This window comes from Galleria mellonella, unplaced genomic scaffold (genome assembly GCF_026898425.1).
Source record: "Galleria mellonella isolate WM207_F2 unplaced genomic scaffold, CSIRO_AGI_GalMel_v1 utg35, whole genome shotgun sequence".
In the NCBI taxonomy this organism is placed as follows: Eukaryota; Metazoa; Arthropoda; class Insecta; order Lepidoptera; family Pyralidae; genus Galleria; species Galleria mellonella.
In genome coordinates, this window is record NW_026442082.1 from 3,085,790 (window position 1) to 3,113,684 (window position 27,895).

General features: G+C 33.7%; 1 protein-coding gene across 1 annotated transcript; it reads left to right on the forward strand.

The window, feature by feature from the left end:
• Window positions 1-539: 539 nt before the first annotated feature.
• LOC113514294 (uncharacterized) lies at window positions 540-27,895 on the forward strand. The gene is made up of 7 exons (XM_052896845.1): window positions 540-868; window positions 15,034-15,302; window positions 16,195-16,762; window positions 17,232-17,421; window positions 18,618-18,831; window positions 24,520-24,647; window positions 26,037-27,895. The coding sequence occupies exons 2-7, from the start codon at window positions 15,041-15,043 to the stop codon at window positions 26,115-26,117; spliced, it is 1,443 nt and encodes a 480-aa protein (XP_052752805.1). The 5' UTR covers window positions 540-868; window positions 15,034-15,040; the 3' UTR covers window positions 26,118-27,895.

Here is a 27,895-nt window from a genome sequence, read left to right on the forward strand (position 1 = left end):
AGTTATATATAATTAAAAGTATGAGCAACCGGATAAACAACAGGTTTTCTTACCATTTATAGGTTCATTTACAAGAATAATTTCTTAAATCATTTGTTATTTTTAGAATAACGTAAGTAACCCATTGGATTTTTTTTAATATTTCATTAGAACGGACTAAACTTAATAACCCTTTTTAAACCACTTTTTACCAAAACATGGAGAAACCCTCAACCCGATTATCGGGTCAAAGGACTAAAATAACAGTAAAAACATAACAGTTCAATGTTTTCTTATTTCAATCCTTCGAGCCTTCGGTCATTGACAGCAAATTTCACACCTAACTGGTAATTATATATCTGTCCCGCTCAATCTAACTACATTATGTAATAAATACACGAGACAGAAAACAACAACGGTACATCGTCGTTTTCTTGGACTGAGAGTTCAGAGTCAAGGACGAATGCACTCAGATTTCCATACTCGAGAAAGAGACAGCAACATAAACGTGTCCGACGTCTACAGCTCTGGTTAGAAGAAAAAAGGAGTTCAACGCGTGCCGGCACTGCGCATGCGACTGTGTTATTAAAATTTCGAATCTGGAACGAATTTAAAAAAATAATATTTTACTAATAGGACAGTGTTTCAAGAAGAAAAAAATATTTTAGTCTATGGCAACACTCGGGAACCCGTATGGTTACGTGGTTTCAATTTACCGGTGCGCGAATTGACTCATAGTCATACTATGTTACCTACATTCGTAAATATAGATAAATTTAAATAGATAAAAAAACATTTAGTTTGATAAATACTAAGACGTTGTTCTGTTGTGTTAATAAGGATATTTTTCTTTCAACAGCTGAGAGAAAATAATTACCGACCATTGTGGGTAAGTTGTATTTACTATATTTATTTTACTATATTCCATTTTTGAATCTTAAATTGAATTCGTTATCTTAAAAAATTTTAACTTCAAATCTGTTTTATGAGATTTTATTTATTTAATATTAGAATTTGTACGAAATCTTTATTAATTAATAGAAATATGACTATTAATTTTTTAGAAATTGTAATAATGATAAGTCAATTATTTGACATTATTTAAAAATGCTATTATTTTGGTGTACATTTTCGAGTTTTGTGTTTTTATTTTAGTTTACTTTTGTATAAAAACCAATCATTCAATTTTATATAATTTAATCAATTATTTTAATTAAGTAATACATAAATAAGATACAAGTAGTTCTAAAAAAACATGCAATAGATTAAATGTTGTCTTTTATTGATAAATTATAATATTTATACATTTACTCATAGAAAAATAATATATTATGATTTTTTTTTGGTGAACATACATATTTTTGGAATACAATGGGGATCTAACAGCCCCATTGCGGGGGGAGGGGAGACTACCAGTCCCATTGCTAGCAATATACCCTGTCAGGTCCACCTCCATGTGGCTGCACTCTGAACATCATCGTGCAAAATTCCTGGTGTATTCATCACGATGGGCTAACTGACCTGCGTTTTCATTCTCACTTATCATCGTTTACTGGTGCCCCGCCGGCGTATACTGTTAGCGGAGGCGATGTTACCACTCCATTGTCATCCATAAAAAAAAACAGCCCCATTACCATTGATATACCCTATCAGGTCGACCTCCACGCGGTTCTAGCTAGAAATCATCATGGTAAATTCTTTATGAATCCGTCACTAGGCCATTCTTTCATCCTCGCCTATTTATTATCTCTCATTGGTGCGCAAGCGTATTCCGATAGTACAGATGAAGTTGCCATTCCATTACCATACGTAAAAAAAGTCCTATTGTAAAAATATAAAGTGCCATAAACAAAAGCCTAAGAGGTTTAAGTGGTACTAAAAATTCTTTAGCTTTTTGTGTTTTTTGTATTTTGCATGATAAACAAATACAAAAAAAAAATACTTAGTAACTTTGATACGTCTTAACTGTAATTCGTAGCTGACGCAAACAATCGCGGAGTCAGTTTCATAGACACCCCATAACAGACGTATTAACAAATATATTTTTTTTTAATATCAAATTTCTAGAGTACTCAGGAATGGCAACGCATGGGGGGTATCATGGGCGAAACAGTATACTCTGTTATGTCTATGATACTGCTCATGTCTATAAGCGACAGTTACCACTTTCCATCAGGTGGACCGTCAGCTTGTTTGCCATTCTAAGTTGTATAAAAAAAAACGATATTCAAAAGAACATAGAACGACATTATTACACTAAAAGTGTCTTAAGGATGGCACCTAGAATATATAATAACTTACCTAAATCCCTCACAGACATAGATGTCATAAAAAAAAACTAAACTGTATGAATACCTAGTAAACAGAACATACTATTCAATTGACGATTTACTTGAAGATAAGTGTAATAAATTTCCATAATATTATAATTTTTTTACTATAAATGTGACATTGCTCATTTTTTATAAATATTTTTTTTCTTATATAATTGCAAATTTGTATACCTCGATAGATGGGGTTAATCACAGAGGACGTATCTTGTTTTACCATCCATTGTTACCTATGTATCACGAAATAAATAAATAAAATAAATAAATAATTATTATATATATTTTTTTTTCTTATATAATTGCAAATTTGTATACCTCGATAGATGGGGTAAATCAAAGAGGACTTATCTTGTTTTACCATCCAATGGTAAAACCTATGTATCACGAAATAAATAAATAAAATAAAATAAATAAATAATTATTACGAATTAATTTGTACTCGTGCCTGTTACAAATGAAACATATCATAAATTTATTAAATCACTAGATAAAAACGGATTTTGTTTTAATTAATCACGTATTATTGTAGATTAAATAAGTATTTACCTCTTTTTATCTTATTTGTAAATAACTAATTTTGATAAAATGATAAAATATGACAAGATTGTTTATTATGTAACTAGAGTATATGTGGGTACTTGTATTTTTATTTATATGTTTTTTTTTTTAATGGGTGAAATGGTAACCCCGCCTGCGCTAACGGAATACGCTGGCGGAGCACCAGTGAAGGGCGATAGATGAGAATGAAAACAGGCTAGTTAGCCCATCATGATGTATTCATCAGGAATTAACCATGATAGTTTCAAGGGAGAACCGCGAGGAGGTCGACCTGGTTGGGTATATAGCTAGCAATGGGATTCTCAGTCTCCATTACTAACAATCCCTTTCCCCTATGTTAGGTACATGATAACGTATCTACTGCCAATTGTAATCCGATTTTGATAATGATTTTTGATAGGTGGGATATGGCGTGAATTTACTGGGTACAGAGGAATAACACCTGAGTCCTCAGGAATGGCAACTCATGGGGGGTATCATGGGCGAAACAGTATACTCTGTTATGTCCATGGTACTGCTCATGTTTATAGGCGACGGTTAATACTTTCCATCAGGTGAGCCGTTAGCTTGCCATTCTAAGTTGTATAAAAAATATATATATATTTTATTTAAAAAACTATTTTATTATTATGATTTTTCTTAGGAAGTGTATATACGACTATATATCGTTTATTTATTTATTTATGTACACTTTATTGCACCATTTATAGAATAGTAAACACATTTAACTGTAATAAGAAATGATACAAAAGGCGGTCTTATCGCTAAGCAATCTCTTCCAGACAACCTTTGGGTAGAGAACATTGAGAAAACAAAGAAAAATAAAGGGTAGGTGGCGCACTATTATATTAGTACTAATTATATATAAACAAATATATACAAAGATATATACATATACATGTATATACATATATATACATAAACAAATACATACATAAACATACACAAACTTAAAAGTACACATACAACAGGAGAGAGTGACACTGGAAGATGAAGATAGAACATGGGAAAAAATAGTTACTTAAAGGGAGAGATAATGGGCTTTAACAGAGGTTTTGAAACTAGCGAGAGATTGAGCGCACCGTATAGAGGTAGGTAGTGAGTTCCACAGGCGAACTGCCTGTACAGTAAAGGAATTGGAATAAAAGGAAGTGGAGTGAGTTGGAAATTTGAGACGGAGATTATTGACACTGCGTGAAGTTTGGCCATTGGCCTCACTAAGAAACACAAATCGGTCTTTAAGATAATCAGGAACAATGGGGTTAAAAAGAATCGCGTAAAGGAGAGATAGGATATGTAAATTACGACGAAAACGGATAGGGAGCCACTTGAGTTGAGTACGAAATTGAGAAATGTGATCATACTTGCGAAGACCAAATATGAAGCGAATACATAAATTTTGAAGACGCTCAAGCTTGTTTAATTGCTCTTCAGTAAGGTCTAAATAACAGGAGTCGGCATAGTCAAGAATGGGCAGGAGTAAGGAGTGTGCAAGCGCAATTTTGGTGGTAACAGGAAGGAAATTGCGTAATCTATTCAAGGCGCTATTAACAGCAAAAATTTTATCGTTCCATATATCACAAACAATTGCACGTTCTAAATTTAAATATTTCAATTGAAATTAATTCTAATTAATTCGAAAAAATTCAATCTAATATATTTAAACTTCTCGTTCCAAACAGTTCATATATGTGAGTGTCATTTAATATTTTCGAGTTCTCCCAAAGAGTAATTTAAAACATAATAACATTTATCTGCTAGTTTTACAATATACCTTATGACCATAAACCACTGCAATTCCAAAATCAATTTTTTTATGCCAACTAAATTATACCCTATAACAGGTGAGCGGGTCAACGACTCCGTGATTATGTGACGTCACGCGGCATGTACCGCAATGTACCGAGTGGCCGTTTCCTCCTGCCTTCGTGGAAAGGTTTTACAACATGTCCCATTTATGTTTTTTTTTTTATTACCGACGTAACCTGGACGGGATTAGTGGTTTAATGCTTGATTTTCGAGATAGGCCCTGGTATAGAGCACAAATTGGATTTAGTCTAACAAATTCTTCATGGTCACGACCTTATCTATGGTACAATGTCACTATGTACATGTATGTCATATATTCATTGTATCAAATTGTAATTTTGACGGTGAAACTCCGCAAACTATTACGCTTTTCCTTACAGAATATACTAAATATTCAAAGTAAAGTATAAACAGTAAATTTAGATAAATTAGTAAAAGAGGTTTGTTTGAATCAAAGCATTTCGCATTCCATTGTTTCTGCCTACCCTAATGGGAGACAGGCGTGACAGATATGTATGTATGTATTTATGATAAATACCAACCACACAAAAGAAAAAGAACATATTCGAAGATAATTGCATTTAATTTAATTCGCTAGAACAATATTTAAAGTAATAAGAAAGAAGAATTGCTCAAAATACCTGGATTGACTACATTACACGGACTTTATTATATGTACATATATGTTTATATAAGTATAAAAAAAGAAGAAGAAAAAACAGTTTTAAATTCGCAGATATAAATACAAAAAAATGCTAGAAGAGGTGACCTCAAAGATAACGACAGAAATCACTACTCTTTATAAAAAAACAAAACTTATAATTCTTATTTTAAAACAAATAAAATATGTCGATGAACGATGAAATTTTATGTGAACTCGTCAGATTTCAAATATTCGAAATTCGAATTTAGAACGCGGAGTCGTGTGTCCTCAAATAAATTTTGCATTGCAAAGAAAAAAGTTGCTTTAGTGTTACTCTGTACAAAAATAATATTTATATATTATTTTTGTTACAAACATTAAAAATGACGATGCAATCACATGATACGGTGTATAAATATAGATCTTCAGAAATACTAACTATGTATACGATATACAATTTGGTGCAGTAGTTTTTGCATGACACAGGAACAAACATACAGACAAGCAAATTTTTTTTTTTATTTTCCCTTCTATTGCTCTTATTAACGCTTCTCGGTATATATTTTTTTCTTATATATATGTACTGTACAGACATCGTCTAGCTACAATTTTACCATATTAGAAAAATATTAAAAAAAAATACAAAAAAAAAACGCCTGTAGGAATGAATAAGGAAATAACGTTCAAAAGACTTAATTTCAAATAAATTCAAAATATTAGTTGGTTACCTCCAATAAAAAGTAGTCTTTCTGAACGTTACTTATGGGTTTTCATGTCAGTGACGCTCAGGCAGCGGCAACTAATGATGGTTTCTCTAGATCAGTGGTTCTCAAACTTTTCTGACGGTGGGCCTCTTTCGAAATACTTGACCAAAGCCAAATAAAGGAAAACTTCTGAATTTATATTAAAATTTACATGTTTTCCTTATATAGACATTGTCATCACTACATAATATAAAACAAAGTCGCTTCCGGTCTGTCAATCCCTATATGTGCTTAGATCTCTAAAATTACGCAACGGATTTTGATGTTTTTTTTTTTTTGTAATAGAATGATTCAACAGGAAGGTTTATATGTATAATACATGCATAATATTGTAGAGAAACAATGATAATTTTAAAGGTTTCTAATGTGATGCGATGTAAGGTGCACCCGTGCGAAGCCGGGGCGGGTCGCTAGTATTAAATAAAATGCTTTAAAATGAAAATGTATATAAGTATGTATTTTAAATCACACAAAACTTGTTTTTATTTATTGAAGCAGGTCTTAATTTTTTATTATTTGAAATAAAAAATACGTATATTTTTTCACCTCAAATTATAAATTTCCCAAACGTAGGGCTTTCATTTGTTAAAATAGTTTCCACTGAGATAATTGCCTTGTGAAGTTTCAGGGCTTCGTTTACACTTTGAATACCACTGACTTTATATTGCAACTGACAACCACTTGAAGATTGTAATGCTTTCATGATTTTCCATAGTTGGTAACATCGTCACAGCCGTTGGCAACGTTATCACTAATCACCAACGTCGCTTTATTAGGTCAATAATGATTTATTAAGCACGACTATGTCCTATAGTTGTAATTCGATACGTCAAATTGAAATTAATTAATAATTTCGAGTCAGCAAATTTTCAACTTATGAACCAAATTTTGATATAAAGGATCTATTTACTAAAATTTCAATTTAAAAATAACACACTATTCCCAGTTATAAAGTTTTTTTTTATACAACTTAGAATGGCAAACAAGCTGACGACCCACCTGATGGAAAGTGGTAACCGTCGCCTATAGACATGAGCAGTACCATGGACATAACAGAGTATATACTGTTTCGCCCATGATATCTTCCATGCGTTGCCATTCCTGAGGACTCAGGTGTTATTCCTCTGTACCCAGTAATGTAAATAAATGATGGTAATGATGATGACATCACCCGTTAACTGTTTACTGCTGAACATAAGCCTCCCCCTTGGGGGGTTTTGCCAATAGTTGCCACACCTGGCAGGCGAGTTAGCACCCGCAGTTAGGCATTAGTGACGTTTTATGAGAGACTCTGTTGCCCATCGCTCAACCAGTAAATTCCCTTAGTCATCTCTTACGACACCAACGGGAAAGAAAGGGATGACACATTCTATGCCGGGACCACATGGCGGGAACAAGATACATGTTGCTACATAGAAATTTATTCTTTAAGTTAAACAATTTAATGCAATTTTTTTTTTATATAACTTAGAATGAGAAACAAGCTGACGGCCCACCTGATAGAAAGTGGTAACCGTCGTCTATAGACATGAGCAGTACCATGGACATAACAGAGTATACTGTTTCGCCCATGATACCCCCATGCGTTGCCATTCCTGAGGACTCAGATGTTATTCCCCTGTACCCAGTAAATTCACGCCATATCCCACTCTTCAAACCGAAGAACTGTTGTCCGAAATAGAATAAACCTCCGTCACACCCACTGTGTGCCCCACGGAGTTGACACTATTACACAATTTGTTCTGGTTATGAACAGAATAACAAAATATTTAGATTTTGTACAAAAATCGTTTGTTTAGACACCTCTGTCCCATTCGTGTTTCTACCGAGAAGCAATTGTGTTTGCATGGCTGTGTTTCAGTTTGAAGGGTGGGATATGGCAGTGAATTTACAGGATACAGAGGAATAACACCTTACTCCTCAGGAATAGTTAGTGGTAGAGCATCCTGCACTGCGTTTACCCATACGGGGTCGCTACTCAAGAAAATTTCTTCTCCATCGTCGTTGTCGATTATTCGATCTATATGACCAGCCCATTGCTATTTGCATATTGCTTATCCTCTTAACTATGTCCCTTTGGGAGGGGGGGGGATTGCTAATAATGGAGATTAACAGCCCCATTGCTAGCAATATACCCAACCAGGTCGACCTCCACGTGATCCTCCCTAGAAACCAGCAGCACAGGCGAGGTTACTATTCCTTTATCATCCATTGAAAAAAAAAACTATGTCCCTTTGTTTTTTTTTTGTGGATATCCTCATTTCGGATTCTGTTACGCAAAGAGACCGTCTTTAGTAATTTAAAATTCCACACGATGTCTTGTTTAAATACGTAAATCATCATTCGAATTATACTAATAGACAAATTAATAAGTTCATGGAATTTGAGATTGCAGTCAAGTATATTGATGACTTGATAATTTAACGTTTACGATCAGTTTCAAATTACATTAGTTACGCTAAAAGTTTTACATCATTAGCTCGCGTAATGATCTTAATTGATGTTTACACATGCAATTTGAAACGCTAATTTTTCACAGTTAAGGTTTAATTTTCAATTTTCAAATAAATTTTCTGAGTGTTCTAGATCAGGGGTGGCCAACCGGTGGATCGCGACTCATTTCTTTCCCGTGGGTGTCTCCAAGCAACATCCTCAAAATCTAACTATGTTGCCAATACGCGTGCCAAGCGTGGCAACTACTGGCAAACCAACACGCAAATATATATCATATTCAATACTCAACACTATAATTTATTCTGGGAACCAACATGCATAGTAAAAAAGAAACAATAAAAAAAATTATGCGTTTCCACAATCTTGAAATAATTTAATTTCAAAGTAATAAACGTCGAGTGCGCTCAACGCTTCGTCCCTTTGGTCTCTTACACTCGATAAAGCCTTCATAATTTTATTAAAAAGTTATTAATTTTTAAGAGGCATCCAAAAGCAGGTTCTTCCCCATTCGTCTGACTTTTTTTTTATTACGTCGCCAATTCCGAATCATTGGGTTGTGCCATCAGATAATTTGATAATCGGAAATGGTTATAAATGAATAAATCTCTACTAATATTATAAATGTAAAAGCGAGTTTGTTTATTTCTTCGTAGCGTATTAACAATTTAACCAATCACTATGAAATTTTGGTACATGTTATTACAAATTATTACACAGTAAGTTATGATAGGTGAGAATGAAAGCAAATTAGTTAGCCCATCTTGACAAATTCGACAAGAATTAATCACGATAGTTTCCAGGAGGAACAGCGTGGAGGTCGACCTGATAGGCTCTTTGCTAGCAATGGGGTAGTGAAAACCTATTACCAACAATCCCTTCCCCCCCCCCTTTGCATGGTTGACTTGATAAAGTATATTTATTTATACTTTTATACATATTAAAATATGTCTACATAGCGAACTTAATGCCTCATGGCATTCTTTACCAATCAACCGTTACGCTAAACAGAGAGAGTAAATCGCGGTGCATTGGTCTAACATAATAATATATTAATTGAGCTAGCAATGGGATCATTAATTCCTGTCACCAACAATCCCCCCATAGAACGAGTGTCAATACCATAATATTCTTAATCTTTGAAATTAGAACAACTATGAAAGGTTAGACGTTTAGAAACAGAACGTACCTAGTTAGTCGTACTGGTGACATTACATTATACAAATTCTCTATCTAATTATTCATCATACCATATCAGCTTTTAACTATCCATTGCTAAAAATAAGCTTCCCCTTGAGGGGGTTGCCAGTAGTTGCCACGCTTGGCAAGCGGATTGGCAACCACAGTCAGGCTTTAGAAGTATTCTGAGAGAGACGCTGCTGCCCATCGTTCGCCCTTCATTAGTCGCATCTTATGACACCCTCGAGCAGAAGAAAGAAGGGAGTAGCCTATTCTATGTCGAAACTACACGGGACTTAGATCTAGTTATTACTTCATCTATAATAATGTACTAAACCCGAAGTTGGTGCCTCACCATATAAATCATGTAAAGAATAACGCTGTCAATGTGCCAGCTTGTATAGTTCATTGACCTTACACGAAGGTATCTTTGCATTATAAACATTTCAGCAGAACTGTTTCAATGCAGATACATGTCAAAATTACAAATGCATTTCGTGAATATTGGCTGACAATACTATATTAATAATGTATTCAAATTTTGAAGTGTAAAACAAAATAACAAATACAATGGCCGAGCATGAAACGTGATTCGTTAAATATTATTTTGAGTTAGAGAGTAAGCAATTTAATTAGTGCACTATATCTTTATTAATAATTTTGTCACAATATAATATGCTAAGATTACATTTTAGCTCTTTCTACAAAAGCTAAGTAATATTTAGATCGTCATAAAATTTTAAAAAGTTCGACAAAAGAAAAAAAAATATAAAGTGTGCCTAAGATAAAGTAAATTGGTGTATTTATTTAAAAAAGAATCCAAACTATACAAAAAAAAATTAAATTCCATAGATAACAACTTAGATGACGTATCCAAATGCCAAGCTATAGACAATTACATTTTTGCTCGCATTGCAGACATTTTAATCTCTAGTTTTTGCCGCGTTTTTTACCTGCCAGTGAATGTACGAACGATATATTTTTTATCTTTTGTCGAAGCGCATCGACAGTGGTAATGTATTTAGATCTATACACTTTCTGAGTCACCACGCTATCGTTTAGAATTCCTGAGAGGTATATCTTTTCATTGCAATTTGCAATACAATTTTTCTGCAAGATAAAATACTTTCTGTATTTCGTTATTATTGTTTAAGATGAGCATTAACTTAAAAATCTGGTATTTTAGTAGATGAAATTAAATTGTTTATTTAATGATTATAATTATATTGTTATATATGTAAATTTATCAATCTGGTGCTATAGTCAGTATTAAAACACTATAGTTTAAAAACACTAACGAGTAAATTTGTTTGATTACTAAGGTAAAAATCAACAAGGACGGTACCTTACACAACATAAATATGTAATAAAAAAAATGCCATCTAGTGGTGTATTAATAAACAGTATATTTCAATCAATAATAGTTTTTTTTTTTATTTGTACTACGACTACTACTCACTGGTTTATTGTATATTTAATTGTATGTATTTGTTTATGTAATATTGAAAGTCATTAAATAATTTTCGGTTTTATGCACATGTTTTCACGAAGCACTTTTATATTACTTAACGATGTCATTCTAACATGTTTGTTTCTGTAAAATTGGCTCACTGGTAGTCTCTTATGGACTCCCGCGATACAGGTTCGCCTAGTGCGGGGTCCAATGTACTCACGTTGTAAATTTCTTGTGTTTAATAAATAAATAAATAAAATAGATTAAATATTGGTTCCCCGGCAGAGTATACCGATAGCGCAAGTGAGGTTACCATTCCATTCTCACCCATTAAAAAAAAGCACCGTGTATGCCTATTCAATAACACGACTAAGTGGTGTAGCGTTTTTTCTTTCAATTAAACACCGTTAGGTCCGTTGCAATTTGATTGTAAATTATACAATAGGAGAATCTCAGAACGAGTTTCTCAGGCTTGCTAATATTGAACTGGAGTGATTATTATTATGTATTAGTATTAACTTTTTGTGTGGATTTTTGTAAAGTAAAAATCCCGGTACTGAAAAAGTATTTTTTTTTATATACTACGTAGAAACAAACAACAAACAACCTGATGGAAAGTGGTAACCGTCGCCTATAGACATGAGCAGTACCATGAACATAACAGAGTATACTGTTTCGCCCATGATACCCCCATGCGATGCCATTCATGAGGACTCAGGTGTTATTCCTCTGTACCTAGTAAATTCACGCCATATACAAAAAATACACACACAAAACTTTTATAAATTATTATTTAAGCACCTATTAAAACTGGCAACTTAGACAGCCGGCCTTTTCTTAAATATACTTGCATTTTTATTTTTATATTATTCATTTTGATAATTATATGACATATATTTTTTGTTAATGCAAAATATACAATTTAAGTAACATACAATTTTAGCAACAAACGGAACTTAACGGTAAAGAGATGGGCAGCAGCGTCCCTCTTAAAACAGCACCAAAGCCTAACTGCGGTTGCCAACTTAATTGTCAAGCATGGCAACTATTGGCAAAACCCCTCTTATGGAGAAGATTCTATGTTAAAAAAAAAAACGGGAAGAAAAATAGGCGATTAAAACCAGTATTCGATTCTATCGTCTTCTATTTGGAAATCGTTTAAAAATACACCTACCCTATACAATTTATACGAATACTAGCTTTACCTCCGATCTTTTTTTTTGTACAACTTAGAATGGTAAACAAGCTGACGGCCCACCTGATGTAAGGTGGTAACCGTCGCCTATAGACATGAGTAATACCATGGACATAACAGAATACACTGTTTCGCCCATGACACCCCCCATGCGTTGCCATTCCAGAGGACCAGGTGTTATTCCTCCGTACCCAGTAAATTCACGCCATATCCCACCCTTCAAACCGAAACACAGCCATGCAAACACAACTGCTTCACGGTTGAAACACGAATGGGACAGAGGTACCCAAGCAATCGACTTTTGTACAAAGTCTCCCTCTGGTAATTAATCTTAGACCTTGTCCACATAAGCAGGATATTTTAATCAGCCGAGATTAACAGTAGCTGGTGTCCTTCTACATCCCACATTTATATCAATTATTCCAACTATTAAAGTGCTATGGTGTAACAAACAAACTCACTTTTCTTTTAGGCTTTAATTGAGCGAAAAACAGTAGACGCTTTTTATTATGGAAACCTTTTTTTTATATTACTGTTATGGTAAACAAGCATATGGCCCGTCTGGTGGTAAATGGAGTTACCATACATTTGTTTGTTTTGTTCTTGTTTTATATGCTACTGTGTGGATTGTATGATTCTTTGAATGAATTATTTCTTTCTTTAGCATTCGTAATATTAGTAAATAGAGTTTATGGAACCAGCGTTGCATTTAAATATAGACTACATAGGTTATGACCCAGGGGCCCTCTACCACAAAGGGGTCGCCACCACAAATGAACAAAATCGATTAGAAAATTAAGTAAATGAAGAAGTGGGTACTTAATTTTATGCCAATTTGTGTAAAATTATTAAAAATTTAATAACAGAAAATAAATTTGTAACTATAGTGTTAAATTTTAAATTATAATAATCTATTTTGTGCGTAAAATAGGGTTCCCATCGTAGATGTAGCCTAGAGGCCCACTGACCCAAAAGCAGCGCTACCATATATGGGACGCAACACTGGTATACCACACAAAATTGTAACTAAAAAAATTTATATTATCGTCATTATCCATTCGTCCATTTTGTCGTTCACGCTCTAATGGCGCGAACAGAATTTAAAATCTCCGTGGCACTTTCATTAATTTCCAGTACTTAAATTAAAAAAAAAATATTTCCCCGAATCTTAAGCGAAATTTTTGGGAAACTTTTATTCTTCTTATATTAAACCCCTTTGCAAGAAATTGACACTTGTCTAAAAACTTTTTTGGGTTCCTTACCGCAAAAGAAAAAAGGGATTATGGGATCGCTTTATTGTTCGCCCGTCCGTCTGTCAAGACACTTTTTCTTATGAACGTGTGGAGGTATGAAGCTGAAATTAATATCATATACTCAGGTCTGCAATCTGTTAAAGCAAGAAAAAACCAAGCTTCTAAATCGACGCAATCAAAAGATACGACCGTTTATGTTCCATTTATATCGTATATTTTGACATTCGCAAAGGGAATCAAAACCTATAGAGTACTTCCCGTTGACCTAGAATCATGAAATTTGGCAAGAAATAATGTCATGTAGTATAAGTAAAGGAAAAAATCCGAAAACCGTAATTTTTTAAACTTGATGTTTTTGTACGGAACTCTCGTTGCGCGATTCTGACTCGCAATTGACCAGCTTTTTTTTCTAAGAAAAAGTAATTCAAACTACAATATATTCCTGATATCCACGCTGTTTTACGTGCAGTAATAATTTCACAATAGTTATAAAACTATACATTAAAATGTATACAACTTTAATATTTATGTACAGTAAAAGTGGTTTGTACAGAAGTAACAACTAAAAAATCCTGTTTATATAATAAATGCAAAAGTTTGCAACGATAGATTGATAATAAAATGGATAGATGTTTATCACTCTTTCACGCAAAAACTACTGAACGGATCTGAATGAAATTTAGTTCACAAATAGTTTATATCCTAACTTAGCACATAGGATACTTAATGTACTGATTAATGCAAGCAAAGCCACGAAATAAAGCTAGTACAATGTATTACCATAATTACAAAAAAAAAACTAATGGCTATCATTGTCATAATTAGTCGGTATATAGATAATTGCTCAATTGAATTACTTTTTTTTTTTAAAGCCAGTTTAGAATTATTTTATATAGGATGTCTAACATTAAATGAAAATTCAGGCATGAACAAATTGCCATGCACCCCAGTAAATATGATTTAAAATGTTTTGTTCCATAGACATGTTCTTGCGTATATTTAAAAGCTCAGCTCCTGATCTTGGGATGGGTATTGGACGATTCTGAGATCGACCCATCCAAATCTCTCCTTAATTGCACCTTCTTGAACATAACGTAGCAAAATAAGCCTTATTACAGTGCCATATAAATTTTTAAATTTATTTTCCGCATACCATAAATTAAAAATAATAGTTTTTTTTAAATTTATTTTACACTTTATGCATCAAGTAAAAAATTATACATACAATATATAATAAAAAGGAGTAATACAAAAGACGGCCTTATCGCTAGGCAATCTCTTCCAGACAACCTTTGGGTAGAGGACATTGAGAATGCCATAATTGGGAATGTCATAAGGAACGGAGCCATTCCTTATGGCAGTTTACAATGGGGGGGGGGGGAATTCTAAAATTAATCTGTTTCATGCTTTGATTTCCAGATACAAAATGGCGAAAGTAGTCTTGCTACTGGTACTCTGTCAAATTTTAACGCTGCCAATCCTGGGAGGACGCAGCGATGATGAGAACCCATTCCTGGATTTGGCATCCTCATTTATCCAAAACATGGGGGAAAATGGCAACAACCTGAATGGTTTGTCTGCCATTGGAAATATAGTTGGTTCATTGATGCAGGGCGATAACGCAAAGACCCTTGGTTCTATGTTGGGCCAAAATACCGCAAATGGAAATGCTGGTGATGTTTTATCAGGTAAGAAAATACATAGTCTTCTTGCATTTTATGTCAATTTAATTCTCCGGTGATGGAAAACATGTACAACAAATGAAAACGACTACGGCGGGCTCTCCCCTAGCATCATAAATTTTTGCTACTCAAGAATATAAATATCTCAAGTCTTTCCAATCTACAGCACAATAAATCTGACTACATTATTTAATATAATCGTCAAATTCAAATCATCTTTATTCAAATAGACTTGTTTACAAGCACTACATAGGTACACTCTTTAAATCGTCATTTGCACGCACGCACGCACAGGTAAGCACATTTTACACACACGTATAACAAATGAAAACGACACGCAGCATCGCACGCACGCACAATCACTACACAAATCACTTTATTCAGACACAAGTACACACTTTTAATCGCTCTTTACACATATATATATATATATATATATATATATATATATATATATATATATATATATTTAATTTATTTATTTATATATATTTATTTATTATAAATAGTTATATAATTATTTAAATGAACCATCTAAATTACATGGTCATTAGAAAGTATAACCATATACGTTCTTCAGCATATATATATTATTCATTATATTATATACATTTATATTAAAAAAAAAGTGGATTTATTCATTTCAAAATATAAATAGTAATAAGCGGATACTAATTAAAACCGAAAGAAACTTTTACAATTAAAATAACAACGAAAAGACTTTAATTCTTTTTTGTGTTTCAATACGTTATTATCCTCAGGCATTGTTCATCATTATTGCATTGAAACTAGTAACTTATATAAATAACATACTTGTTCCCGTGAAACTAGGTACAAGTGAAATATTTAAAGTAATCCACGACTAGAAAATTTAATAATTTAAATTTTCACTTTACAGGTCTTGGCAACTTACTTGGGGGTCAGGATGGCAAAATAGATCCGGCATTAGTTGGTTCCATGATATCCATGTTTGCATCGCAAATGGGCTCCAATGCAGATACTAAACCACAGAGCAATAGACAAAAAAGACAATCCAATCAGGAAAACGATATAAATCTAGAAAGTATTTTAAGTCTAGCATCAGGGTTTTTAGGCAACAAAAATTCAGAAGCAGGAGCAGGAATTTTACCTTTAATAATGAACACATTAAGCTCATTTTCGAATCCAGAAGCCCAGAAACGAGCAGAAAATCATAAAGACCATGCGACGTTTTTACCACCATTTTTGGAAAAAGCTCATTTGTATTGGGACCTATTCATCAACTCCGAACTTGGAAAGACCATTTGGGAGAAGTCCGGAATAAGACGAGTAATGAAAGCTTTCACCGGACCCGATGGCAAGATCAGTTTCGAAATTATGTTCAAGAATTTTGAAAATCATTCGTTTAGAAGACACTGGATCAAAACAGCCGCTAAATATCTAACAGATATGGCCGTACAAATATCTAAACCAGAAGTCTACGAAAGGTTAGTAGAAATAATATTATTATATGACACAGAACGTTATCTGTTGCTAGTCTAGTAGAAAGATTTTTTTATACATCTTAGAATGACAAATAAGCTGACGGCCCACTTGATGGAAAGTGATAACAATTAGATACAGTAATTACTTAATAATTAGATACAATCTATAGACATGAGCATAATATAATAATAATAATATTATTGGTAATAAGTACCACTTAATCACATTAATTTATCTAGCCCTCAAAATTATAGAAGACATCATCCAGAATGCCTAGATCCAGGGCAATTTGGAATGCTCATTTTTACATTTAAATTACCCCCGGTGCGAAAACATTGATAGGAACAAGTGGAATTGTCAAATTCAAGCAGCAATGGAAATCGTGGAATCATATCAGAATTTAATTATTCCCTATTATGATTTTAAATTCCCTGCCAAATTGGATGACAAGTATACCCATTTATTTTTCAGATATCTATCGTCGGCTCAATACATTCTAAATGGGTTCCTCGACGCGCAAGGCTTGCCAAAGAGTACGCACTTCAATTTAAAACGACCTACAGAATCTTTAACGTCCCTCATCAATTATGTGCTGAAGCGATATTTGGATATAAGTACTGACGTGTCCGGATATGTGGAGCCCGCAATTGTATATGTTAAGGTAAGTAAATAGTGCTAAATTGTCGTGCTTTTCCTCTTTGAAATAGGCAAAGACTAAAAAAAAATCGATATACTCTTTATTACCTTTACATTCGTAAAGATATATTCACATAGACTGATTAGTTTCAAATATTTCTAATTTGGCCTCTGTATTAGTTTAATATCAATCCACCCTTCCCAAACTTGCTGTAGCCAACCCTATAAGTTTTAGGAAGATTCTCTCGAGCAACTTTCCTCATCATTTCTCGCTTACAACTACATAAGATAGTAAGTCTTATCTATCACTCACTCTGTGTGGATCAATATTTCCATATACTGTATAGATATTAGATCTCTAATTGCCATCACTTTTTTAATAACTATAAAGAGCATACAAGTTAACCACCTATAAACAAACAGCATCATGGAAGAATATTCGGTAACCACCATGGAACTTCTCATACGTTGCCATTCCGGAAGGGTATTATGTATCCAAATTCAGTAATTTCACTGCCATATCTCATTGCCCATGACCTATCCCTTCCTTTCCTGTGAATCTCGTAAGAGGCGACTAAAGGAACTTAATGGTCGACGAACGGTCAGCAGAGTCCCTCTTAAAGATCATCAAAGTCAAATTGCGGTTGCCAACTCGTCTGCTAAGCGTGGCAACTACTTGCAAAACCTCCTAAGGGAGAAGCCAATGTTTTTTTTTTTTTGATGGGTGAAAATGGTATGGTAACTCCACCTGCGCTAACGGAATACGTTAGTGGAGCACCAGTGAGGGGTGATAGATGAGAATGAAAACAGGCCAGTTAGCCCATCATAATGAATTCATCAGGAATTAACCATGATAGTTTCCAGGGGGAACCGCGAAGAGGTCGACCTGGTTGGGTATATTGCTAGCAATGGGACTCTCAGTCTCCATTACTAACAATCCCTTCCCCCCAAGCCAATGTTTAGCAGTAATAACCTCATTTTTCGAACTGAAACACAGCCATGCAAGCTTAGTCGCTCAGCAGCAGAAATACGAATTAAAATAACCTATCAATTTAGTCTCCCTTTAACGTTTCTATAAACACCCTCATCACATTATTGGATTATTATTATTTGATTTATAATAATTTAAAAATTTATACATTAACAAGATTTTAAAACATGTGTAATAAACAATAGAATACCTAGATTTGTTAATGAAATTCTATCTCATTTTCTTTTCAGCAAACCCTAAAGATGGCGGAATCGACCTCCCAATCGTTGGCCAGCCGCGGCGACTACAATGTCCTAGTTGACAGAATTACAGACACCCTGAACTTGGAAGTGATAGAACCGGTGCTTCGAGTCTACAGAGCATACAAACATTCAATAGAAGCGCCACATTGCCAAGAGCATCTCATGTGCTTAGTCAACAGACACCATGATCAGGATAAACGAGGTTAGTGAAAAGTCTTCCATTACTAACCAACTTCAAAAAGAAAATGCTCAATTCGGCTGTATTTTTTTATGTTCGTTATCTAGGGTTGCCAACTCTCGAAAGGACAAACCCGGGAGATTTTTATGTTTAAGAATTTTATCGAGAAGGAGAGGTTATTAATACAAAATCATTAATTAATATTTAAAATTATATTTATTTTGTTTTCGAGTAGCATTTAATGTATGTTGGTTTTGACCACAAAATCATAAAAGTTTTTACATGGAAATCGAAGTTTGTTAGTACTTGTAATTCTGTATTTACTTAAGAAATACTCATTTGGTTTCATTATGTTCTCCATGCTTGCTCCATCATGCTGAAGCATGAGAGACCGTAAAGCGAGCAAGTTGTTTGCTTTTTTTGCATATGTTTTGTTTTATTTCTTTTTAAGTACATACCAACAGTTAATATTATTTGTGAGAGTTAACCGGAGAAATTATTGCACTCCAGAAGGTCGGGAAGTTTTTTTTAATGGATGATAATTGAATGGTAACCCCACCCGCACTATCGGTATACACCGGCGGGGCACCAGTGAAGGATGATAGGTGAGGATATGAAGCAGGTCAGTTAGCCCATCGTGACGAATTCAACAAGAATTGTTCACGATAGTTTCCAGGGGGAACCACGTGGAGGTCGACCTAATAGGGCATATTGCTAGCAATGGGGCTGTCAAACTCCATTACTAACAATCCCTTTCCCCCAGGTTGGGAGGTTAACCATTATTACCAGAGTCTCTCAGGCAATCCGGGAGTGTTGGCAACCCTATTGTTACCTCAAAACTTCGTCAGTTCTAAATCGATGTGGATCTTTTTTATCTGAAAGGATATACTTATAGATTGGTTTCATAGAAATTTTATCAAAATCGTTTAAATATTTTTGTTTATACATAAAAATAACTAGTTTTATTACAGTTGAAATCAGTTTATCTGTGAAACACAATCTTTCATTATTGAAGTAGGAAAACCATTATGCGAGATTACTTCTAGATGGCGTATCAAGATAAAACATACACCAGATTTAAAAATCTAACTAAAAGAAATTGTCAAAAAAAAACTGTTAAAACTCCATTAGATGCAATATTCATTTTCATGTGATACTGAAACAAACATACAATCAGATAGACAGCGAAAAATTTTAAAATTATATATTGGCTTCTATTACTCTCATTTCGCCGTGTGATCCCGGCATAGAATAGGCCACCCCTTCCTTTCCCGTGGCTGTCGTAAGAGTGGACTAAGGGACGGCGAGGGTTAGGCAGCAGCGTCCCTATTAAAACATCTCTAAAAGTCTAATTGCGATTGCTAACCCGCCTGCCAAGCGTGGCAACTACTAGGAAAACTCCCCTTATGGGGAAGGCTTAGGTTCAACAGTGGACAGTTGAAATAACAATACGGCTGAAATAACAATAATAATAATAATTATTATTTCATGAGGCTCGATGCCTCAATAACAAGTCAACTTTTTGTCAGCTAATTGTCAAATTAACTGACTCGTTTTTTATCAGCATTCTATATACTTACGCATAAAATGTATCTTGACGTATTATTTAATAAACAAAATGAATGTTTACGCATTAAAAAGATGCAGAATTTATAAGAAAATATAAATATAGAGGTTATAAAGGAATCACTCATAACTATTTATCACGCAAAATTGTATGAAAAAATTGACTAGTTTTACTCGAAGCATTTCTATGGAGACACTCTATCTATATAAACTAAGAGTGGAATCTCTCTTTTTTTTAAATATATTTATTCTATTGCTTAATAAGAAATATGTATTTTTTTTTATACAACTTAGAATGTCAAACAAGCTGACGACCCACCTGATGGAAAGTGATCACCGTCGCCTATAGACATGAGCAGTACTATGAGCATAACAGAGTATACTGTTTCGCCCATGATAACCCCCATGCGTCGCCATTCCTGAGGACTCAGGTGTTATTCCTCTGTACCCAGTAAATTCACGCCATATCCCACCCTTCAAATCGGAACACAGCCATGCAAACACAACTGCTTCACGGTTGAAATACGAATGGGACAGAGGTATCCAAGCAATCGACTTTTGTACAAAGTCTCCCTCTGGTATGTAGGTACTTAGAAAAAATTAGGGGTCAACTAAATGTCCTCTTAGCTTGAAGGTTGTACAGGACGACTAAATTCATTATTTCTTTCTCCTAAATGTATTACCCATAATTTGATCTTATGTCCTCGTCCGTGGAATAAATTGACATTATGTTTGTCCTCGACGTATAGCCTTTTACATTAATACTCTTTATCTTTCGATTTTTATATGGCAACACAGAGTTATAGGTACTTACTGCGAATTCTGAAATGCTTTATCACTTGTTATTTTATCATCAGCATCATCATTTCAGCCATTAACTGTCCAATGCTAGAGATAGGCTTCCTCCATAAGGGGGTTTTGCCAGTAGTTGCCACGGTTGGCAGGTAGATTGGTAACTGTAGGCAGGCTTTAGTGATGTTTTAAGAGGGACACTGCTGCTCATTTCTCGACCATTAAGTTTCCTTAGTCGCCTCTTATGAAACCAACGGGAAAGGAAGGGGTGACCCATTCAATGCCGGGACCACACAGCAAATTCACTAATTAATTTCTTACTCTTACTAATAATAAAAATAATAATAAATTTCTTACTAAAACTAAAAAATATAAATGTGAAGTGAGTTTGTTTGTTTATTACCTTATAGCGTCTAACAGCTTAACCAATCGCTATGATATTTTGTAAACACATACTATATGGGATGAAGAAAGATGTAGGCTATATTTTATCTCTCTCAATAAAAAACACCTATCACGCTGACTACGTTGTGAGTAAATTGTACTGTATATGCATGTGTGCGCATGTGAGTGTGTGCGCATGTGTGTGCGCATGTGTGTGTGTGTGTGTGTGTGTGTGTGTGTGTGTGTGTGTGTGTGTGTGTGTGTGTGTGTGTGTGTGTGTGTGTGTGTGTGAGTGCGCGTGCGTGCGTGCGTGCGTGCGTGCGTACGTGCGTTCGGGCGTGCGTGCGTGGGTGCGTGCGGTTCCCATTTATTTAATAATTGCCTCTGTTTGCTCCATGGTTGATTGCTAAAGAGCCGTTCTTTAGAAGTATAACCGCCATGTATAAACTTCGTTATGTACATTAAAGTAGAATAAATAAAAACTAGTATTATTTATTTCATCAACTGAGTGAGCTTAGAATAGCAAACAAGCTGACGGCCCACCTGATGGAAAGTGGTAACCGTCGCCTATAGACATGAGCAGTACCATGGTCATATCAGAGTATACTGTTTCGCCCATGATACCCCCCATGCGTTGCCATTCCTGAGAACTCAGGTGTTATTCCTCTGTATCCAGTAAATTTACGCCATATCCCATCCTTCAAACCGAAACACAGCCATGCAACCACAACTGCTTCACGGTTGAAACACGAATGGGACAGAGGTACCCAAGCAATCGACTTTTTGTACAAAGTCTCCCTCTGGCTTAACAGTTTCTCAATACACTCACTCAGGAAAGCATCAATACAGTAAAACATATGTATAATTAAATGTAATAATATTAATTACATTTTAATCAATTAACAATAATAACAACAATATCTTAAATCTCAGAACACAAACACTTTGTAGTCATCCGACGAAACTCCAGCAAGTTGGAGGCAAACATGTCCAATTGTGGATACAATTAAATATACCTATGTGAGTTTGTTACCTACATCATGCCATTGACACCTTAACTGCTCAATCAGTTGTCAAAAATAGTCGAAATTTTGTACTTGTACACACAGTATTTTAAATGAAAAAGAAAAAAAATTAAGTACTTTATATTTCGATCAATCAACACATCCTGGCCACGTGAAAGAAGTCGCGGGTAAACATTCCTATGTTTAAAATGTGAAAAGTTTTTTGTTAAAAGTACACATTATATTTTCAACCGACTTTTTTTTATACAACTTAGAATGACAAACAAGCTAACGGCCCACCTGATGGAAAGTGGTAACCGTCGCCTATAGACATGAGCAGTATCATGGACATAACAGAGTATACTGTTTCGCCCATGATACCCCACATGCATTGCCATTCCTGAAGACTCAGGTGTTATTCCTCTGTACCCAGTAAATTCACGCAATAACTTCAAATAGAAGTATCTTTTCACTTCGATTGTATTTTTTTTTATATTTGTTACCTGATAACTCCGTCAGTTGTAAACATATTTGGAAAATTCTTTTTTTATTTATCTGAAAGAATAATTTGGTCCCATTAAAATCTAATCGAAATCGATTTAGTAGTTTGGTTTTTAAATCAAAATAACTGGTTTTGCTACTTATTACTTTAAGAAAAACCGGATTATATGTCCCATATGGTCCCGAAACTGTGTCGTACATTCTGGCTTAAAATACACGTAAGTTAATCCTGTTTTTCTGACAAGTAAAATGAAAAAGAGATTGTTTATTTGTTACCTCTCGCCGCCTTAACGGCTCAACCACAATTGATACACACACACACACATACACAACACAGCACACGCACACGCACACGCACACGCACACGCACACGCACACGCGCACACACACATACATACATACATATATAATGGTCTGGAGAATAATATAGGTTGTTTTCAAATTCTATTCTAGTCACGAGAACGAAGCCACGGGTAAAAGTAATATAAATTCGTATTGATTCTATAAGAAGGAATGCGATGCATTCCGTATTCCCTTTGCGTGAAACGGGTCCAATATTAAAACCCGTTCAACCATTTAGGCGTAACTTTTCACAAACTTTCACATACGTATAATAAAATCGTAGTAAAACTATATCTGTACATAGGAGATATTTAAGAAAAAATTATATTAGCCATCTTAATAATAATAATAATAAATTTATTTATTTATTTAAACTTCGATGCACAATTATATAAGTAAGTGTAAATATGGCGGACTTAACACTTTACGCCGTTCTCTACCAGTTAACCATGAGGAAAGCAGAAAATTAAGTAGGCGGTGCGTTTACTACGAAAATATGTATATCCCTTTCAGACCTGAACAATACAAGTAACTTTAAAAAATTCTAAAACCGCGCGCAATTCATTTTTACGCACGTAGCTGAAATAACATGATAGTGAGATTCTAAACCAGCCAATAAGAAATCGTTTTAGCGGTTAGGTGGTACAGTAGTCTCGTGCGTGCCGGCAAGATGGCTTGGCTCCAAAACACGAAAATATATTTAATCTGAAAGAAAAAAAATCTTGGGTCTGAATGGGATATATATTATTACCAGAGGGAGACTTTGTACAAAAGTCAATTGCTTGGGTATCTCTGTCCCATTCGTATTTCAACCGTGAAGCAGTTGTGTTTGCATGGCTGTTTTTCGGTTTGAAGGGTGGGATATGGCGTGAATTTACTGGGTACAGAGGAATAACATCTGAGTCCTCAGGAATGGCAACGCATGGGGGTATCATGGGCGAAACAGTATACTCTGTTATGTCCATAGTACTGCTCATGTCTATAGGCGACGGTTACCACTTTTCATCAGGTGAACCGTTAGCTTGTTTGCCATTCTAAGTTGTATAAAAAAAACTATATATTACATACACTAACACATATGTATATGTATATATATATACATATATATTTCATTTGTTTCTAGATCTTCCAGGCTTCAAGGCAGGATTGACAAAGCTGAGCAGTCTCATTGCTTCGGCAGCGCTCAGCTACCAGAACGGCAGAGGTTTCTGGGATCTATACAACGCTATACAGAACGATGTCAACTGCGAGGTATGTTTCTCCTTTCTCTTACATTCTCTTACCAAAGAGAAACTTTGTACAAAAGTCTTACATTCTCTTATTCTCCTGGCACACACATTATAGAGATTTAACTTAGATACGTTCCTGAGAAAAAGTAAATCGAAAATTAAAAATTTTGATCAGAAATACGAAAAGCTTGGAAAAAAATTTTGCTATTTAACAGTTGTGATTTTTTTCAATATTTTTAGGTGTACACAGAAATAAAAATAAAATGCATTGACAGGTTAAAATATGTAATATATTACGGAAACACTGTTTTTTTATTTAATTAAATATTTCTCAAAATTTCGATTTTAGTTTCTAAAGAAATAACTTTTCACACATTATAGCCTATAATTTTTTTTTTTTATTTATGTTAATTTATAAAAACTTAATTAGCACTCACTTGTAATTTACGAATATGTTCTGACACTGTGAAACTTTCCTCAAATGATACTTTTATGCGATACAGACACAGTGTGCATGTGCAGCAGTCAGCATATGCCATTCCGTGAGATGTGTACACAGCGCACGTGTTCAGGTGTTATTCCGTGTCTGTACCGTGTAAATCGGGGGATAGGTGTATACTGTTTCGCCCATGAATTCATGCGTTGCCATTCCTGAGGACTCAGGTGTTATTCTCTGTACCCTGTAAATTCACGCCATATCACCCTTCAAACCGAAACACAGCCATGCAGACACCACTATTTTACGGTTGAAACACGAATGGGACAGAGGTACCCAAGCAATCGACTTTTGTACAATGTCTCCTTCTGGTAAATAAATTTATTGGTAAAATCCCCCAAAAAGGAAAACCAATGTTCAGCATTGGATAATTGACGGCTGATATCATCATCATACAAAAAAATAGACTAACCACATAGTCCTGATATTATTTGAAATATTTGTTTAGTCCTGATATTATTTGAAATATTTATTTAGTCCTGATATTAATTGAGATATTTATTTAGTCCTGATATTTTTTGAGATATTTATTTAGTCCTGATATTATTTGAGATATTTATTTAGTCCTGATATTAATTGAGATATTTATTTAGTCCTGATATTATTTGAGATATTTATTTAGTCCTGATATTATTTGAGATATTTATTTAGTCCTGATATTATTTGAGATATTTATTTAGTCCTGATATTATTTGAGATATTTATTTAGTCCTGATATTATTTGAGATATTTATTTATTTATATAAACTTTAATGCGCAGTGAAATTCTATGTACATTTGTAGGACTTAACACCGGACGGTGTTCTCTACCAGTCAACCATTGGATGAACAGAGAAATAAATAGGCGGTGCACTATTAAATTGAAAGATTATAAAAACTGATACTTAATATCCTAAATAACCGTTTGTTTTCCAGGCCACATATCCAGCCGACTGCACAGCGTTCCACGAACACGAATTAAAAGTGACAACCGAAGTTTATCACAGTGAATTATAAATAAATATAAACTAATTTAAATAATAAATAATTTAAATTAATTTATATATTGTTAAGTGGTTTCCTATTTGAGAATTAAATACTATAATAAAATATATAAATAAAATATCTTTGAAATATTATTATTTTTTATTTAAATACGTATAATTTTGTATAACATTGCTACTAAATAATTGTTTTAACTTACTGCGGTTAAAGCATTAAGAAACTACGTGTGCCTACTAATAATTTTGAAATTATTTAATTAATATTATAAAATTTACTGTAATTTTCTTAAAAGTAGTAACAAAAAATATGGGAAATATATATATTTTTTATTATTATTATTATATATTGAAATTGACAATTTAAAAGTAAATGTGACTTAACAATGATGACCAATTCTCAAATTAGAAACCAAATTTATAGCAAACTTTGCAAATATGTAATAATATATAATAATGATTAGTTACAATATTGCATATTAATTCTTCTCTTTTCAATACATTTAAAAAATAAAAGGAATCACATCAAAATTCACTCCTGTCTTACACAATTTTTGTTGAATTAATTAATTAATACATATAATAAAATCGTAACTGGTCACTGTCTGTACATGGAAGATATATAAGAAAAAATTATAATAGGGAGGCTTTATGAAAGCAACTGAACCCAAAACAATAGTTTGTCTGTACGTTTATGCATGCTAATCTCAAAAATGGTTCAGAATAGAGCGCGGTTTTCACTAATGCGTTGCGGTTTACTTCACTTAACATTTAGTATTTGTTTTATTTCCATCGATTCATAAATAAAAAAGTTATATCAATCTAAAGAATCACATATAAAATGCTATAAAATAAACAATCAGTTGAATTGGCTGAAACTTTATGAAGGTATTAGGTACGTAAATATCACGTAAGCATAAACAATATAAGACCGGATTCATGAAGAGTTCCAATGGAAATGATATATGGGAACTGCATAGTTAGAAGCGGGCAACGCCGCGGGAAACGGCTAGTATACTAATATTTCTTAATATTCTTTCTTTTATTCTAAGAAGTTTCTACTATAAAATAGCATTATTGTTATTATTACATATTAACAAAGTTTACATTACATTTTATTAAAAAAAAATTATGTTGTATGTACTTAATCTGCCGTGATATTTTACACTTAATTTTGATAATTCTGTATGTCACAAAACACTTATATTTTCAAATATAAGTACTACTTTTTAGCATTTTTCTAATTAACAATTTCATTCATTTCTACTAACAATATATAGGTATTTGAAAATATTTTGTGACTATATTTAGATTAGGTAGACACTGCGGGCGATTAGGTCACTATAAATTATCTAAATTGGCCGGGCAATGCGGACTATTCGTGAATATTTTACATTTTGCCCGATCAATAGTGATATTGATCGCTCTGAAAACTAAAATGGCTTAGTTTTAAATAATAATTTATGCTGGACCATTGGTGCTAAAATACTGTTGTAATTCACTTTGAATCTCTCTCTCTCTCTCTCTCTCTACCGTCACTGTTTATCATTTTATTTCTTAAACAAGAATATGGATTCGAAGCTGAACCCCCAAAATAACTCCAAGCAGAATTTAAAAAAAAATCATCTTGTAACTTTTCAGTTCATTGAATTTTAAACACATGTAGGATTATTTCAATTACAATTTATGTAAAATAACGTGTATTTTTCAATTAAATAACCTTCATAATATTTAATGTTATTTCTTATAAAAGACTATGAGGGAAGATTGTGTTAAGACGTAGACCATAATTAG